Consider the following 18,434-nt stretch of genomic DNA (forward strand, 5'->3'; position numbering starts at 1 on the left):
GAGGTTGTGAATGAAGGTGAAAATCGCTGCACTGTGCCTGCGCGGGGCTGGCACAGCCCCGAGCCCCGTGTCCTGCTTTGCTGGGCATGCTGGTGGCTCTTCAGTGCTCTGAGGAGCCAGGCCACCTTCCTTCAACGCCCAGAGGATGGAAATGTGCTGCCACTTGCTACTCCAATGCCTCAGTTCACCATTCAGAATGGAATTGACCACCGTGCAACAAGCCAGGAGTGCAGCACTGCCAAGCCACAAGGGAAGCAGCCCGAAGAAGTGGCTTAGAAAAGAGTTGTTGAGGACATTTTTAAACCCTCCCTGAGCAGAGACTGTTTGCAGAGGGGCCTTGCAGAGACCAGCTCTCCGAATGGCTGCTTGCTCTGTCTTGTTTCCATCAGCTGCTGCTCCAGGTGCTCCACAGGACTGTGGCGAGGGCAGCGATGCCCAGCACAAGTTCTTCTGCCCCTCAGTGTTCAGCCTGAGGTTCTGCCCAGCTTTGAGCAGGGCCTGTCAGGACTTTTCAGACTGAAAAAATACCACCTAAGGTGTGATATTAAATAGTGTGTTGTGAAATAGAGGTCTGATATTCTTGTCCACAGCCTGGAGAGGGAGTGGTGATAAGTGGTGGCCGAGTACCTGTACCTGCAGCTGCGTTGTGCCCACCACACCTGAGGTGTTGGCACAACAATTCATAGCAGTGCAAGTAAAAAATGAGACTAGAAGCTGATTTAATTTTACAGTAGTTCTGTTTTACCAGCTAAGTTAATTTGCCTGTAGTCAACAAATCTGTACTGACCCAATGCACATAGCATCATAGAAGGGTCTGTGTTGGAAGGGACATCCAAAGGTCATCTAGTCCAAACCCCATTCAGCGGGGCATCCTCAACTAGATCAGGCTGTCCAGAGCCCTGTTGAGCTCCACTCTGAATATCTCCAGGGATGGGGCCCCAACCACCTCCCTGGGTAACCTGTTCCAGTGTTCCACCACCCACACAGTAAAGAACCTGTTCCTAATGTCCAATCTAAATCTGCTCTTTTCTAGTTTGAAGCCATTGTCCCCCATTCTATTGCTGCAGGCTTCTGTAAACAGCCTCTCTGCATCCTTCTTGTAGCCCCCTTCAGGTACTGGAAGGCTGCTATTAGGTCTCCCTGGAGCCTCCTCTTCACCAGGCTGAACACCCCCAGCTCCCTCAGGCTGTCCTCGTAGCAGAGGTGCTCCAACACCCTGATCGTTTTCGTGGCCCTCCTCTGGACCCACTCCATCAGGTCCATGTCCTCCCTATATGAAGGGCTCCAGACCTGGATGCAGTACTGCAGGTGAGAATCACAGATGGTAGGTGGCTGTGCAGTGAGTTGAGGCTGGGAAGGGATGCAGATGAGTCAAGTGGATCAGTTCACTGCCACAGAACTGGGACTGGTGACAAAGCTGACCTTTGATCAGAAGTGTCACCTTTCCAGCTGTGGTGGTGGTGGTAGGTGATCTCTTAAAAGGATGTGTAATTGTAAGTCCATGTGGTGGGACTGCCACATCACCAATGCTTTGGGACTTCCAAGTTCTTGTGATGATGGAAGCTGTTCTGGGAGCCTGGATGGTGGCTTACAGAGCAGAAAGGACAGTGGCACTGCAGGGACAGTGCACTGGTGTGAAGAGTGTCTGAGGAGCGAGGCAAGGTGGCAGTGGCTGCTGCTGCCTGCAGGAATTCAGCCAAGCACATTGGGGACTTTTTTTTCCATGGCAAAACATCAGGTGGATGTTGTTGTCTGGACAACTAGCTGATTGCTAATTGTTTGTGCCATGCTAGAGAGTGGCAGGGGAAACACAGCAGCTTATAAAGCATTTTGTGGGCTTTCTGGGGGAGGAACCAGTTGTGTACTTCCAGAATCCCAGTGGTTTGGATTACATGGGATAACTAATTGCTTCCATACTGAGCTGGTCCATTTACTACCCAATAGCTTCTGATTACAGTTGTTTGCACAGGGCATATAATATTTTCTCTATTATTCTTTCAATAGGCAAATGACTCTTTATTGTTCTCTTCAACTGATAACAACATCTGAAGATGTAAAACTGGGGAATTGCCTAAACCAGCAGATAACACCAGGGCAATATTCAATGGACTTTGCAAAGATCTAAATTTCCCCAGCCTGCTCATACCAAAATGGTTCCAATTATTTGGGTTTGTTACTGTTTGAATCAAATGGTTCTTGTTGGCATGTTTACAGCCAGTGCCCTTCTCCATCCTCACTCAGAGATCTTGTGCTTCCAGTCCAAAGCAGTCTAGGAATCCTTCTGATCCTTAAGAAACCACCTTGTGGAAGTCTTCTCTATTGACACCTATCACAGAATCACCAAGGTTGGAAGAGACCTCAAAGATCATCAAGTCCAACCTGTCACCACAGACCCCATGCCTAAACCATGGCACCAAGTGCCACATCCAATCCCCTCTTGAACACCCCCAGGGACGGTGACTCCACCACCTCCCTGGGCAGCACATTCCAATGGCCAACAACTCTCTCTGGGAAGAACTTTCTCCTCACCTCGAGCCTAAACCTCTCCTAGTGCAGCTTGAGACTGTGTCCTCTTGTTCTGGTGCTGGTTGCTTGAGAAAAGAGACCAACTCCCTCCTGGCTACAATCTCTCTTCAGGTAGTTGTAGACAGCACTAAGGTCTCCCCTGAGCCTCCTCCTTTCCAGGCTAAACAACCCCAGCTCCCTCAGCCTCTCCTCACAGGGCTGTGCTCGAGGCTTCTCCCCGGCCTCATTGCCCTTCTCTGGCCATGTTCAAGTGTCTCAAAGTCCTTCTTAAACTGAGGGGCCCAGAATGGGACACAGACACAGTACTCAAGTACTATGCATCAGAAGATTCCCTCTAGTGCTTGGTGCACTTCCTAGGTCACAAGTTTTGTTCAACACAACGCACCCTGAGCAACAGCTTGGTGTTGGCTTTATCAGGAGAAGTTTGGAGTAGACCAAAGTGTGCATTTAGTATGGTTTTATAAACACTGCTCTGTAAAGCTTTTGTTAAATTATCCAAGACTCTGATTCTGAGAGGGAAGAGCTTTTAGGAATAATTTGGACAGCTTTCAGTGTTAGGGTCATGCATGAAAAATGCCCCACATGCTCCTCAGAGAAGCCTTCATTTCATGTGATTAATGCTGTCAGGAATCTCACTGAGTTGCTGCAGCTTTCCCTACATAACAAGTTAGCTCCCTGTTATCTTTTAGTCCCACTGATAGGCATAACTAGAATCTGATACAATGCATTTTAAAAGCATCAAATGTAATTGTCTACCTCGAATAAAGCTTTGTAGTTTCAAGCCCTGAGCTTTTTTCTGGGCTACAAGAGAGCAGTAAGCCACCAACCTGGGGTTTTTAACTCTTATTTAAAGAGAAGATCTCTGTCCAGTTTTATAGAGGTGTTTAAAGTTTTCCACAGCACTTGTAAGTGGCCTGCTTTTCATCCCTGCTAACCTTAGGTGTCCTGCTTTGTCTCACCTGGCCATGCCTGAGCCCTCTGTAGCTGTTTTGGCCCACAGCATGATGCTGTTACCCTCCTAGTGCTCTGTCAGATCACAGCTGATCATAAAGGAATTATCTGGTGGCAGTCATCCCCCTCTGTTGTGCCTATCAGCCAGATGACAGTTTCATGACTCTGGCAGGTTTTTTCAGGGGTTTGAAGGTGTAACTTCAAGTTGCTGAAGTCCAGGCAAGAGATTACCATTTGAACAGCACCAACAGATGTTAATCTTCCTTAGGAAGCGGCACCTGCTTGTCCCATCCTTTTCCTCCGCACAGAACCCCCCCAGCAGCACGTAGGCAGCGGATGGTGGCTGGGGAAGGGTGGTGCCCTGTGCCCTGCAGCCTCGGGGCCAGCCCAGCCCAGTTCACATCAGGGCAGGTCTTGTAGCAAGCACTGGCCACCAGATTGGTGCCTCCACTGCAGTGCTGGTTGGCCAAGCTGCTGAGAATGTGCCTTGAATTTCTTGCAAGGTTTGTCTGGGGCTGGAGGGGTGAAGCTGCTTTGTCAGCAAAGGATCTCCCACTTGGGCATTTATTTCCATTTCTGATGGCCCAGGCTGTGCCTGAGGCACTCAGGGACACCCACTCCCTCCAGGATGTGTGCACTGGGGATGTGATACCTTATCTGTAACCATATGTTGTAGGGGTGCAACAATGGACTGTTCTATATAATGTATATATAATCTCTGATGTTAGCATTACAGATAATGCTGTTAGTGTTTCCCTTTGCATTACACACTAGTTGTGTAATGCAGGGTCCTGCTCAGCAAAGGGGGGCCCACACTGGCAAGTGAGAGCCTTCTTTCCTCCTGATCAAGATACTTAGAGGCAAGAGATGGCACAGATGTTTATTTTCCAAACACACGCCATTACACAGAGGGAGAGAGACTTTGTAGTGAGGGGGTTCAGAAATATAAGCCTCCAGGACCTGTAAACAAATACTCCATTTACTGGATTTTTCCTTTAAACTTTCATGGAAAGTGGGCAATGAAAAATATCCAAGAACAGAAGGGGGTCTAAAATCAGACTGTCAGATGTTGGAAACGTGGCTTCATGAGAGACCAGAGGCAAGAGAGAAAAGCTAAGGGAGGAAAAACTTTTTCATCACTCCTGTGCTAAAACTTGTGTCTAGCCTTAAGAGGCTAGAATTTGTCAGAATTTGCCTTCCAAGTCCATAGCTCTGTTGATGTGACCTGGAGCCTGGGCAGTCTGGAGTGCAGCTGCAGACCATTGACTCCTGTGCTTCATGGGCAGGGTCTCTCCCCCTGGGTGCTTGGGGAGCCTGTTCCCATGGCTCCGCTCACACAGCGGCTGCTCTTCATTAAGCCTCCAGCTTTGGCTGATGAAGTGCAGACGCAGGCAGCCTTCCAGAGTGGGGAAAGGAGGAGGAGGAGGGGAAGAACAGGAAATTCTCAGAGCATGAGCTGGGGGCAGGGTAAATCATTACTTGGCATTTCATACACTGTGATGGGGCCAGGTCTGGGAAGAAGAGTTGCTCCCTTTTAGGGGTGCAAGGGCAGATTGGTCTTTCTTGCTACACTAACATGGTTTTGCCTGGGGCTAAAGTGAGCTTGGTATGCACCTCCTTGTTCCTTAACCAGACCTGCATTAATTTGCTCACATGCCTGAAAAGCAGCCACACTGATGGGCAAGATTCTTCTCTGGTGCTAGAGATGTCAGCCTGTGAGGGAGGCTGTGCCATCCCGAGGTTGAGGCTGGTCTTCCCAAAACAGGGAGAAACAAAGAACCCAGGTTGTTCTTTAAACCCATCCCTTGCTTGCAGGTCTGCCAGGTGCCTCAAGATGAATAGTTTGGAAGGGAAAGACAAAGCATTCAGAGCTGTGAAAGGTGTCTGTTCTCTCTGATCAGCTGTGAGGTAGAGGAGCTGGAGCTCTCTTTCTGGGGTGAAGGTAAACTGAGGTTCTTGCTAAAGATCTGGTCTTTCTGTAGGAGCTGTGGTGGATCAGTCCCAGTGTCCTGGCCTTTGCCCATGTTTGGGATCTGCTGCATTATCCCTCTGTGGTTTAGGTGAGATGGGTTCTGTGATGCTGCCTAGCCCAGGCTTGGCCACAGAGCTCTGTGGTGGTCAAGAGCTCCATGGTTTGTGCCTCTGCTGGGCAGTGAGACCCTCTGTGTGCTGTGGAGGAGTTGTTGTTGAGTAGCTGCTGAGTACTGTGGATCTTCTGCATTTCACAGGGTGGTATGATTCTAGCACCTTGCTATTTTTTCATTCAGGTATAATAAACAATAGATTAAAAGAGACATCAAACAAATGCAGTAATAGTTGTGTGATGGCTGCAGACGAAGATGGGTTTCACAGGCAAGTGGCATGTTGCTGTGTCAGAAATCCTTGCCCACCTAGGCACCAGTGTATGGAGTGTGATGCTGGAATGGTCTCTCAAAGCAGAGTTTTGCAGTATTCTGCTGCAGGAAGAAAATCCAAGTATTACCTGTCTGTGCCTCCCCAGAGCTGTGCCCTTCCTGTGAGGGATGTGTCTGCTGGAGGGAGCCAGCCTCTGCTGCAGCTCCGCGTGTGCCAGGGGAGGAAGCTTGGCTGTGGGTTCTCCTCCATGCAGCTGCCACCCTCAGCTCCAGTGGGAGAATGGGAACTCTCCTGTGCAGAGAGGGCCAGGATCACTGGATGAAACATTCATCCCAAAGTTCCATCAGAAGGGACGGTCAGAGGGAGGCAGCGTTTTCGTCTTTCATCGTGCTTGTGCTCTTGGCCTGTCTTTTGCTTTGGTCTCTGTGCTGGATGAGTCCATGCCAGCACTGCTCTGCTGGGAACACCTCCAGGCTACAGTGTCTTTGGTCCAATCTGAACACAGTACTGAACTCTGCTGAGTGCTCCCCATCTGCCCAGCAGGGCCTGTCGGGAAAGCAGTGCTTGCCTAAAGAAGACAAAAGCAGAGCCCAGCAGCTGGAGAGGTTTCTTTCTTTACGTCTGTGGCAGCCAAGCAGTACCCTGCTGCTGGAGCCTCTTGGCCAATGGTTTGGAGTGGAGGAGGAAGAGGTGGGATGGCAGAGCTCCATCCCCTCAAGGCAGAGGTACATCTGGGGGCCCACTGTCTGGCATGGGTGCTGAGGTGGCCCTGGGCAGGCTGTGCATGGGTCAAGAGCTCCTAAAGAGGAATCCCTGAGGCAGCAGCTCCCACTGAGCTTTGAAGCTGGCAGGAGCCATTGCCCCTCAGGGAAGCTAGTGCAGCAGATGGCTGTTGAGTAACATCTCCTGAGGAGTCTCTGCACACTCTTCTTGTCCTCGTTGTTTCCATTGGGAATTCTGAACATTGATGTGGGGGGTTGGCAATGTCTGTCTCTTGCAGCTGCAGCAAAGCCACAGTGATGGGAGCACAATGACTGTTTCTACAGCTGCTGACAGAACTGCTTTGGTTAGGCACTGGAGTAAACCAAAGCCCACGTGTCCTCCAGGCCGTGGGCACGCAGCTCCAGAACTAATCTTGATGTCTGAGGCCTATTTCTGTTCCTCTTCAATCTCTGCACAGAAGCTGGAGTTTCCTTGGTACATCCAGCTGCTGGATGTCCAGTACATCCAGTGTTCCAGTGGTTTTCCTTGTCACACTCTCCTCTTTCCTGGCACCTGACCCGCTCAGCACCCCAGCTCTGACTGCGACACCCTAACAGCTCTCCTGTTTCTCACAGCGAGGCTGTCTGGGAGAACATGGCTCGCATGTGCGTGAAGACTCAGAGGCTGGACGTCGCCAGGATCTGCCTGGGAAACATGGGGCATGCCAGAGGAGCCAAGGCACTGAGGGAGGCCGAGCAGGAACCCGAGCAGGAGGCCAGAGTGGCTGTGCTGGCCGTTCAGCTGGGCATGCTGGTAAACCCCAACAACCTGCGCGTCCGGGAGCGGCCACCCCACCGCGCTGGGGACGAGTAGGAGAAACATCCTTTGGAGATGCAAAAACCCTGGAGAGGAGTAAAGCCTAGTGCCAGGCTTCCAGGGGGTGATGAGTAGTTGTGAGAGTTACTGAACTGAAGTTGAGTTTTTATCCTAGGGCAGCAGGCATCTCCTTCAGCACCGCACAGCCCTGTGCTGCGTGAGTCCTGCGCCACTCAGCAGGGGCTTTCCCTGCACTCCGGAGGCTCAGCACTCCCCTGAGCCTTATCGTGTTCCTCAAAGAGGAGATGACAATCAGTGTGGCAGAAGCTGGCAGAATAAGAGGACCAGGCTCCAGAGCTGCCTAAGGGTATAGGAAATGAATTTGTCTGGTTTTCTAACTGCTGGACAGAATTGATTTGGGACTTCTACTGGCATGTGAGGAGCTGCTGAATGAAGGCAAGTGCTGAGTGGAGGAAACATTTTAAAGGTGTGCTTTGTGTGAAACATAAATCAGACAGAATGCTTTCCTGGGGCAGAATTCTCCCAAGCTTAATCACTCTAGGTTTGACTGGGTTAAGAAAAGGATGTACTTTTAAAGTATTCTAGTTTCAACAAACATATTTGAGGGCCCAGTATGGGAAATACAAGTTCCACTTTGACATGTTTGTTTGTAGAGTGAAAGGCTAAAGCTGAGTTCTGCCAGAGAGCGAGGGCTGGCTTAAGGCATGTAAGCAGTTTAGGCAAAATTGATGTTTCCTGCAGGGTTGGAATGCTCTGAGGAGTCACAGTTGCTGCTTGTGCTGTCCTGGGGATGCCTGCAGTCACCCAGATTTCCAACCCAGCTTCTCCTGTCATGGGAGCAGTAGCTTGTCTGGACACAGCAGAGCCAGAGGATGTGCTCAGGCTGTTCTCCCTGCACTCTGGTGCATGGGGCAGCCCTCCCTTGGAAGCAAACACCTACCAAAAGGGACCTTATCTTCCCATAGTCTGAACCCAATCCCCTCGGCTGCCACGGCGGCTGAGGTCTAAAATGGGCTTGAGACCAGCCTTGTCACAGGGGTGGAAAGCTGACCAGAGCACTCAGAAGAATGATAAGAAGATGTATTCCAGTCAGTGTGCTGTCTTGAGAGTCTTCATCAATGACCTTTAGTTTGGGAACCATCAAAGATCCAGGCATGTGATTTACAGAGTCATGGAATACCAGGTTGGAAGGGACATCAAGGATCACCTATGATCTGCAGGATCATAAAACCTGGGCCAGGAGAACTGATGCAGTACCCCACAGCTCATAAGAAACCACAGATTAGATTAAAAATGGCAGGGTGCTGTGACAGCAGAAGTCTGTCTGGGGCTGTGTTTGGGGAGACACCACATCCTGGGGCTTTGATTTGATAGCTTCTGTCTGTGGGTCTGTTGCAGCTACAGATAGAACACTGACGTCCACCCTTAAGTACCTCATTACTGGACAAAACCTCGATGCAATGGAAGAGTTCAGAGAACATCAGTGCAAATTGTTAGGCTCCTGGAAACATTTCACAGGCAAGGAAATCTTTAAGATAGCCAGAGAATAAGAATTTGGCTTGAAAAGGTGTTGAGCAATCTCCAACTGTTTTAAAAAGTCTAAGTGCCAGAGAGAGAAACTGTTCTGAGCTGAAGTGAAGAAGTAAAGGAAAATTGACATGAAATGCTTGGAAAAGCTTCCTGGCAGAGAAAGCTATGAGGCTGCAAAGTGCCAGTACTCCTGAGTGGGGATGTTTAGATCTTTTCAGAGAAGTGGAGGGGAGCTGCAGCAAAGGGGAGGCAGATCTCCTGCCTCTTTTTCCACCTCACAGAGTCGTGGTGCAGGCAGCTTCCAGCTCTGCTCTCTATGCTTTTTGGAAATGGTAAACAAGAAGGGACAGAAACCATTTTTCTGTCTGGAACAGATCATCTCAATTTGCTAAGTATAGTGTTCAGCTGGACAGCAGTTGGGTGGAGCAGGAAAATGCTCCTTCCACGGGAGTACATCTCAAAGTGCAAAAATAATAGTTCCAAATCTGCCTGCCCTTGCGTCAGCACCCGCAGAGCCCTCCCGTTCTAATTCTGTCCCAGGCTGCTAGCATTTATGCCCAGGGATGGGTCTCCAGTTATCCCCCAGCAGCATTTCTGCCTCTCAGACCTGCTCAGGGGTGGCACAGCTTCCCTGGCACGTAACACCACCTTGCCAAAAGCCCTAGTTTCACCTCAGGACCTTCTCCTGGACCTCAGCTGTGGGCAGGCAGCGCGGCTGTTAGCTGTGGCCCCACACGAGCACGGCTCCCCTTTCTGAGGTGGTTTCTGCTCCTGATGACAGCAGTGGCTTGCTCATGTCACTCCCCGGTCACTCCTGTACAGTAAGTGCCAGGATCTGAGTGCTTTCCTTATTTTCACACAAACATCCTGTTTCCCAGTACTGTGCTATTCCAGGCTACCTACCCCGAGGTGGCTGAACCCCCTGCCCGGGCAGCTGGGGCTCTCATTGCCGGGGACCTGCACTGCTGAACTGCTGGGCAGAGCGGTGTCTGCCGGAGGCACAGCAGAGAGCTGAGAGGGGTCTGTGTGCTCTGCTTGCAGGAGGAGGCAGAGCAGCTCTACAAGGCTTGCAAGCGCTATGACCTGCTCAACAAGTTCTACCAGGCCTCCAACCAGTGGCAGAAAGCCATCCAGACAGCCGAGGCGCACGACAGGGTTCACCTGCGCACCACCTACTACAACTACGCCAAGCACCTGGAGGCCACCGGAGAGCACAGCCTTGCCCTGACCCAGTAAGCACTCGGGGGTTGGAGCTGTGTCCTCCTGGGAAGGCTGGAGGCAGCCTAAGGAGCACATCTGATGATGACCACTAATAGTTAATTGAAGGCTTTTCCTGTTTCTGGTGCTTTCTATCTCGTGAAGTGACAGCACTGTTAAAATAAACTTCCCAGCACCCTCCCAGGCTAACAAAGCCCAGCACAGAAAGGTTAAGTGTCTTGTAGGGGACAGCTGAATCCCACTAGTATCCAGGCCTGTACTGGTCTTTAGAAGACCATTGCCCTCTTTTCCTTCCTTTTCCATGACATGAAAACACTTGTTTACTTCTCCTGAGAGCCCCAGGCACAACTGCTGTGGCAGAATTTAGTCTGACTTGGGTGCTTCTCGTGCCTGGCCCTCTCCTGTGGTTGATGAGTCCCTAGAGAGGTTAGGGGAGAAGATTCTTACTGTGTTCTAGTGGTCTGAAATCTTGGGTTTAGGAGGTTTACCATAGGAAGCCTCACAATTTAGTATTAAGATCACTTCTGTCCAGAGTCAAAGTAGAGCTCTGATGTGATCAGGCAGACGAGGAGAGGCTGAGGGAGCTGGGTGTTTAGCCTGGAGAAGAGAAGGCTCAGGGGAGACCTTAGTGCTGTCTACAACTACCTGAAGAGAGATTGTAGCCAGGAGGGAGTTGGTCTCTTCTCCCAGGTAACCAGCACCAGAACAAGAGGACACAGTCTCAAATTGCACCAGGGGAGGTTTAGGCTTGAGGTGAAGAGAAAGTTCTTCCCAGAGAGAGTTGTTGGCCATTGGAATGTGCTGCCCAGGGAGGTGGCGGAGTCACCATCCCTGGAGGTGTTCAAGAGGGGATTGGTCATGGCACTTGGTGCCATGGTTTAGTAGTCATGAGGTGTTGGGTGACAGGTTGGACTTGATGATCTTTGAGGTCTTTTCCAACCTTATTGAGTCTGTGATTCTATGAAGGTGATCAAGGTGGGCAGGGAGGTGAGAAGAGACTAACAGAATCTGTGGCAGGAGTGCAGTGAAAAAGTGGAAAAGAGGCTGAAGATGGCAGAAAAGCTGGGCAAGATGAGGAGCTCTTGTGACCTGTTGTACAGAGATGTGCTTGAAGTTTGGGGAGCTTTCTGGGATATTTCTTTGGACCATTCCTGTCACTTTTAAAGTATGTACTGTCCTGTCTTCACATTGCCTCTCCAATTCCAGGGGCCTTGCCAGCACCATTGACCACGTTTCTGATGATGCTGGCAGACTGCAGCTGGTCTGAGAGTGACCATACCAGCTGGAGCAGCCTTCCCAGTGTTGTCCCTCTATAGCTGTCAGACAGCTTTCAGTGGAGGTGGTGGGAAGGTGGCTGTTTCACATCCAATCTGTTCTTCCCTGCAGCTATGAGAAGTCAGACACACACCGGTTCGAGGTGCCCCGAATGCTCGCGGAAGACTTACAAGCCCTGGAGAACTACGTCAACAAGATGCAAGACAAGTCAGTGCTTGTTGCTTCTCCCAAATGGGACTTTCAGGTCTGAAACACAACTTGTGAAGAGAGCAGGGAAGGAGGAGCATGAATCTTCTCTCAGCTGCAGGTTCAATCCCTGCCTTACCCGTTAAGAGCCTCCTGCAGCTTTTCAGGAGCGTGCTACGCCGCGTTCAAGAACCACCACATTAGCTGTCTAGGCTGGCCCCCCTTACAGCGCAGACCTTTGGGTGTCACCCTGGAGCTGGGGTGAAACCTTGTCTGAAGTCTGAACAAATGTACCTAGTGTGGAGATCAGGATCCCCAAGAGAGAAGGGTGCAGGCTGTGGCAATTCCTGTAACTACACTTCCTGTTGTTGCTTTCCTAGGAGCCTGTGGAAGTGGTGGGCTCAGTACCTGGAGAGCCAGTCAGACCTGGAGTCCGCGCTCAAGTACTACGCCCTGGCTCAGGACTATTTTTCCCTGGTCCGTGTCCACTGCTTTCAGGGCAACATTCAGAAGGTGAGGCAGCCCGTGCCCCCGCTGCCCCAGGAGCCTCCCTCCCAGGCTGAGCTCTGTGCTTCCCTTCGCAGGCTGCCGAGATCGCCAACGAGACGGGGAACTGGGCCGCCTCCTACCACCTGGCGCGGCAGTACGAGAGCCAGGAGGAGGTCAGGCAGGCTGTGCACTTCTACACCAGGGCCCAGGCCTTCAACAACGCCCTGCGCCTCTGCAAGGTGCGCGGCAGGGCCCCGCGCGGCCGGCGCGCCGCGGCCCGGCTCCCGTCCCTCTTGGGAGCCTCTGCTTGCTCAGAACCTGCTGGGATGCTGCACCTGGCTTCTGCAGAACTGCCTGAGTTGGAAGGGACCTCCAAAGGTCACCTAGACCAATATCCCTGCAGTGAGCAGGGACATCCTCCACGAGAGCAGGTCACCCAGATCTTCCACAACAGCTGCCTTAGTAAAGGCTGAGCTCTTAAGGGGGCCAAGAAAGCTGGTGAGGGACTTCTTAGGATGTTGGGCAGTGATAGGACTAGGGGGGTTGGAGCAAAACTAAAAGGGGGTAGATTCAGATTGAATGTTAGGAAGAAGTTCTTCACTGTGAGAGTGGTGAGACACTGGAACAGCTTGCCCAGGGAGCTGGTAGAAGCCTCATCCCTGGATGTTTTTAAGGCCAGGCTAGATGGGGCTCTGAGCAACCTGACCTAGTGGGCAGGGGCACTGGAACTGGATGATCTTTGAGGTCCCTTCCAACCCTGGCAATTCTATGATTCTCCATGAGATGTTACCTTCTCTCATATCTGAAAACTGCCTGAAACAAATGATGATGGCTGCAGCTCACAGTTCCTGGGGGTGGTTTTACACAGAGGGGCTGGGGAAGGGGGTGGGGGTGGGGTGAAGCTGGAGGCTTGCCAAAATCATCAACCTTTGCTTTTGAACAGGAGAACAATTTAGATGATCAGCTGATGAACCTGGCTCTTCTGAGCTCTCCAGAAGACATGATAGAGGCAGCCTGCTACTATGAGGAAAAGGGGGAGCAAATGGACAGAGCTGTCATGCTATACCACAAGGTAAATGTCATTTTAGTTAAGAAAGAGAGAGCAAATTTAAACTGCAGCAGCTCCTACAGCAGAGGAACAGCAAACCAGCTCCAGTTTTTACTGTCTGTACTGTTTGGTACTCATCTCTTCATGCTGGTTAGTGCCCCAGAGCAGCCTGTGAGCTGATTCTGCACTGCTTATGCTGCTCTCTAAAGACTCTTTCTTCATTTTGCAGGCAGGACATTTCTCCAAAGCCCTGGAGCTAGCCTTCGCCACGCAGCAGTTTGGGGCCCTACAGCTGATTGCTGAAGACCTGAACGAGAAATCAGACCCAGCCCTGCTAGCTCGCTGCTCTGACTTCTTCACTGAACATGGCCAGTACCAGAAGGCAGTGGAGCTGCTGCTAGCAGCCAGAAAGGTGCATGCCAGCTTCCCTGCTCCCTTCCAGGCACAAGTGGGGGGGCACAGCAGCTCTGTAGGTGCTGACACATCCATCCCTGCTGGTAAACAGACAGCTGGAGACGTCTGTAAGGTCTAAAGTTTCCTGTCATGCAGTGACTGAGCCTACTGGCTCAGCTCTGGAAATGGATTCCTAGTCACAGAATGGCTTGGGTTGGAAGGGACCTTAAAGATCTGCCGTGGGCAGAGACACCTCCCACTAGAGCAGGGCTGCTCAAGGCCTCATCTCACCTGGCTGGGAACACCCCCAGGGAAGGGGCATCCACAACCTCTCTGGACAACCTGTTCCAGTGTCTCACCACCTTCACTGTTAAGAATTTCTTCCTAAGATCCCGTCTAGATCTACCCTCCTCAAGCCTCAGTCCATTGCCTCTCATCCTATCATTACAAGCCCTTGTCAAAAGTCCCTTCCTGGCTTTCTTGCAGTGTTCCCTGACTTCTGGGAATTCAACCACCTCCCTGGGCAGGCTGTTCCAGAGTTTGAAAACTCTTCTAGTGGAGAAGTTTCTTCCAGTATCTAACCTAAACCTTCCCTGGTGGCCATTTCCTTTCACCCTGCCACTTTGTTGTCAGGGAGATGTTTAACTACACAACAGTGTTCTAGATGGAGCCTCCACAGCTGCTAGCCTTTGTGCCTTCAGGTAGCTCCCTTCTGTAGGGTATCATAGAATCAGTCAGGGTTGGAAGGGACCACAAGGATCAGCTAGTTCCAACCCCCCTGCCATGGGCAGGGACACCTCACACTAGATCAGGCTGGCCAGAGCCTCATCCAACCTGGTCTTAAACACCTCCAGGGCCAGGGCCTCAACCACCTCCCTGGACAACACATTCCAGGGCTCCACCACTCTCATGGTGAAGAACTTCCTCCTCACATCCATCCTGAATCTCCCCACCTCCAGCTTCATTCCCTTCTCCCTAGTCCTATCACTACCTGATATCCTGAGAAGTCCCTCCCCAGCCTTCTTGTAGGCCCCCTTCAGATACTGGAAGGCCACAATTAGGTCACCTTGGAGCCTTCTCTTCTCCAGCCTGAACAGCCCCAGGGTACACCACAAGCAATGTGAAGCATCATGGTGGTGTTTGCCACAGCTCACTGCTTCCTCACTCCCCTCAGTACCACGAAGCTCTGCAGCTCTGCCTGAAGCAGAACCTCACCATCACAGAGGAGCTGGCTGAGAAGATGACACTCTCTAAGGACTGCAAGGAGCTGTCTGAGGACTCCCGGAGAGAGCTGCTGGAGCAAATTGCTGACTGCTGCATGAGACAAGGCAACTACCACATGGCAACCAAGAAATACACAGAAGCAGGGAACAAGTTAAAGGTCAGCCTGGCTACCCAGGGTAAAAAAAAAGCCTGCAGAGGCCATGCCTGCTGCCTTCCTAAGATTGCTCCAAACAGGGCTGTTTTGGGGAGTTCACCTTCCCAGCAGCCTTAGCAGAGCTTCTGCTTTTGCATTCACAGCCAGCTTTGTTCCCCTCTTCCCCTGTGCTCCCCTTTCCACTGGCAGGCTATGAGGGCACTGCTGAAATCTGGAGATACCAAGAAGATTGTTTTCTTTGCGGGAGTTTCCAAACAGAGAGAGATTTATATCATGGCAGCCAACTACCTGCAGTCCCTGGACTGGAGGAAGGACCCTGAGATCATGAAGAACATCATCAGCTTCTACTCTAAAGGGCGGGCCCTTGACCTGCTGGCAGGGTTCTATGAGGCGTGCGCTCAGGTACAGCTCCCTTCCGGGAGTCCTGCAGGTGCTTGGCTTGTTAGCTCTGGAGCCAGGCACTGACCTCGCTTCTCCTCTGGCAGGTGGAAATCGACGAGTATCAGAACTATGAGAAAGCACAAGGAGCACTGACAGAGGCATACAAGTGCCTTGCAAAAGCCAAGACCAAAAGCCCTCTGGACCAGGAAAGCAAGCTGGCACACTTGCAAAGCAAGATGACCCTGCTGAAGCGATTCAGCCACGCTCAGAGGTGAGCTGCAGCACTCGGGGCGTGCAGAGCCGTGTCAGACATGCCCTACAAGAAGGAAAGCTTTGCTGGTGCCTGCAGTTTGTTGCAGACCCATTGCTAGAGGCTGCTGCCTGTTTCTAGCCTGCTGTGGTTGTTAAGTTGCTGTTGACATGGAAGGTGAGATGATGACCTGAAGTGCAAGCAGGAGTCCTGACCTAGGGAAGCAGCTTCTTGGTGATTAGGAAACCTAACTACAGTAAAAAGACAATCTTCCCTGTTCCTCACACAAGCAGCTGAGTGCTCTCCTCTTTCTGCTCTTTCCTAGAGTGTACCCTGAGGACCCCAAGGAAGCAGTCAAACAGTGTGAACTTCTCCTAGCTGAGCAAGACATGGACAGTGCCATCCGCCACGGCGACATCCTGGGCTTCCTGGTGGAGCACTATGTGCGGGCGGAGGACTTTGGTGTGGTGAGCTCCTTCTTCATCCTTCCCACCCCCAGGGCCCCTATGTTCTGTACACCAAGCATGGGATGGCTTTCCCATACAGGAAGCTCCTCCATGTCAAGGCTGCTATACAAGAGCTGAACAGCTCTGCAGGGTGTGCCAGACCTCAGGAGCTGTAGCGATGTTGAAGTGGGTTTTGTTTCACGGGACTGAAGAGAAAAAGAAAGCTCAGAGGGCACAGAGCATAAGTAGTGGTGGGGTCTGAAACACTCCCAGTCACAAGGCAGGAGCAGAAGGGTCTGTCTGGGTGTGTGGCTCAGCAATGGCACTGCCCTTCACTTGCCATTTGGGCCACAAAAGCAAATGGTAAAGGAACTGGTGAGTCAGGGCAGGAGTGCCACACACTGCACTGTCACCTGCTTTAGCATGAGGCAGAAGCATGCCAGGGGCTGGTTTCTCCAGCTGTGCTGATTACCTGGGTTGGAACATTGCATTTGAAGAGCTCCAGAGATCCCTTCCAATCCCTAAGATCCTGTGATCCTCTGTTGTTTGCAGAGGTTCACTGTCAGGAGAATGCAAAACCAGCCTGTGAGAAACTCCTGGCCAAGTGCTAGCAGCCCTCAGCACTGAGCTCTTGCCAAGGGCTCAGCCAGGCAGTGGGGCAGATGCTTCTCACCTACAAGGTGCCCTGCCTAGTGGATGAGGAAGTGTCATGGACACTTCTGCACTGGACTAAAAGCTGATGGCTGGGCCCAAAGAGTGGTGGTAAATGGAGCTAAACCTGGCTGGCATGCAGTCACCAGTGGTGTCCCCCAGGGTTCAGCACTGCGGCCTGTCCTCTTTAGTATCTTTATCAAGGCTCTGGGTGGGGAGAGTGGGGCACCCTCAGGATCTTTGCAGATGACACAAAGTTGGGTGGCTGTGTCAGTCTGCTAGAGAGGAGGAGGGAGGAGTGCCTGAGGGAGCTGGGTTTGTTCAGTCTGGAGGAGGCTGAGGGGAGAGCTCATCACTTTCTACCACTCTCTGAAGGGAGCTTGGAGCAAGCAGCTGCTGCATCTTGGTGTCAAGTGACAGCACCAGGGGAAATGGTTCCAAGCTGCACCAGGGGAGGTTCAGGCTGTGGATCAGGAAATAGATCTTCATTGAAAGGGTTCTCAACATTGGGATGGGCTGCCCAGGGCAGTGCTGGAGTCACCATCCCTAGCGGTGTTTAAGCAGTGTGTGGACCTGGCACGGTCAGGGACATGGCTTAGTGCTGGGTTGAGGGTTGGACTGGATGATATAGTCTGTGCTTTTTACAGGGACTCACGCAAGAAGCAACCCCACTCCCCAGTAACAGTGGTCTCTCTGCACTCCTGTAGGCTTACCAGTACCTAGAAGAGCTGCAGAAGAGAATCCCACCCCAGAACCTGAGCTACTATGTGACTCAGCAGACGCTGGAGGCAGTGCACCGCCGAGCTGGCGTTCCCTTGAGCCAAGCCCTGGCCTCAGAACAGATTCACCACAGCAGTGTGGAGAACAAGGAGGTGGAAGAAGTGGTTGATGAAGTGGAAGACCCTTGAAAACTTACTTATCAAATGCAAAGTTGACTTTAATACCAAGTCATTTATTCTGCCCTCAGCAGGGGTCAGGCACCAGTCAACACGCCGCTGTGACAAAGCTTTTTGGTTACTACCACGACATTTATTCTTCCTGCTTGACTGTACAAGCAGCAGCACTGCAGTGAACAGCTTGTCTCAAACACCACCCACAGAGGTTCTTGTACATCCTGTACAGAAGCTGGCTTTTAGGTTTTAATAAAGTGGAGAGGGGTGAAAAGCCACCAAGAACTGCGTGCAGTAACTTCAGGCCTTTCTCCAAGTGCAGAAAGGAGAGGAGGAGCTGAGGTGGAAACTCCTGAGCTGCCACCATTTCCAAGTACAACCTTGATCTGCTAAGGCTGCCTCTAGAAAAAACAATCTCTGTCCCAGTGCAGGAGCCTGGGGAAAAGTCAGACTCCTGCAGAATGATGGAGACCTTCCCCAGCCCCAAGCTTTTGTGTTTATGTACAGCCTAGGGTCATGCAGAGTCACCATTCACAAACACCTGGGCTAAAGCTGGGAAGCACAGCATGACCTCCAGAAGTCCCTTCCCCAGTCATCTGCTCCAATTGTCCCTGCTGCAGCTGGGTCCCACTTTGAGCCACTGAATCTTCTTTCTCTGTGAAGTGTCTTTTCCCAGTGTGCCAAGTTACTCTGTGCCAGTCAGATTTTAGGCTGCAGAGTTCTTCCCTGGCACAAGCAGGACCATGAGAAGTGAAGCCCAGTGTAAGCAACCAAGGTTTTGCTCACCCTCAAGCCCCTTGCTGTGCCCCAGAGATGCATCTCTGATCACTCTGATACATTTCATAGCCCTGAGCAGCCCTTCTGCTTACAGTGGTTCTTCTTTTTCTTGTTTGGTGACTTGCTTCAGGGTCTGGGCTGAGGGTGAAGG

General features: G+C 51.5%; 1 protein-coding gene across 1 annotated transcript in view; it reads left to right on the top strand.

The window, feature by feature from the left end:
- IFT140 (intraflagellar transport 140) overlaps window positions 1-17,899 on the top strand; it is a 66,302-nt gene extending 48,403 nt beyond the window's left edge. The window contains exons 19-30 of the mRNA XM_054180536.1: window positions 7,170-7,347; window positions 9,943-10,133; window positions 11,506-11,601; window positions 11,961-12,093; window positions 12,165-12,308; window positions 13,013-13,141; window positions 13,347-13,529; window positions 14,685-14,891; window positions 15,078-15,290; window positions 15,374-15,540; window positions 15,845-15,986; window positions 17,324-17,899. Coding sequence (XP_054036511.1) covers window positions 7,170-7,347; window positions 9,943-10,133; window positions 11,506-11,601; window positions 11,961-12,093; window positions 12,165-12,308; window positions 13,013-13,141; window positions 13,347-13,529; window positions 14,685-14,891; window positions 15,078-15,290; window positions 15,374-15,540; window positions 15,845-15,986; window positions 17,324-17,524 — 1,984 coding nt within the window. The 3' untranslated portion in view covers window positions 17,525-17,899. The remainder of the gene's footprint in view (window positions 1-7,169; window positions 7,348-9,942; window positions 10,134-11,505; window positions 11,602-11,960; window positions 12,094-12,164; window positions 12,309-13,012; window positions 13,142-13,346; window positions 13,530-14,684; window positions 14,892-15,077; window positions 15,291-15,373; window positions 15,541-15,844; window positions 15,987-17,323) is intronic.
- Window positions 17,900-18,434: the final 535 nt, after the last annotated feature.

This window comes from Dryobates pubescens, chromosome 4 (genome assembly GCF_014839835.1).
Source record: "Dryobates pubescens isolate bDryPub1 chromosome 4, bDryPub1.pri, whole genome shotgun sequence".
Classification (NCBI taxonomy): Eukaryota; Metazoa; Chordata; class Aves; order Piciformes; family Picidae; genus Dryobates; species Dryobates pubescens.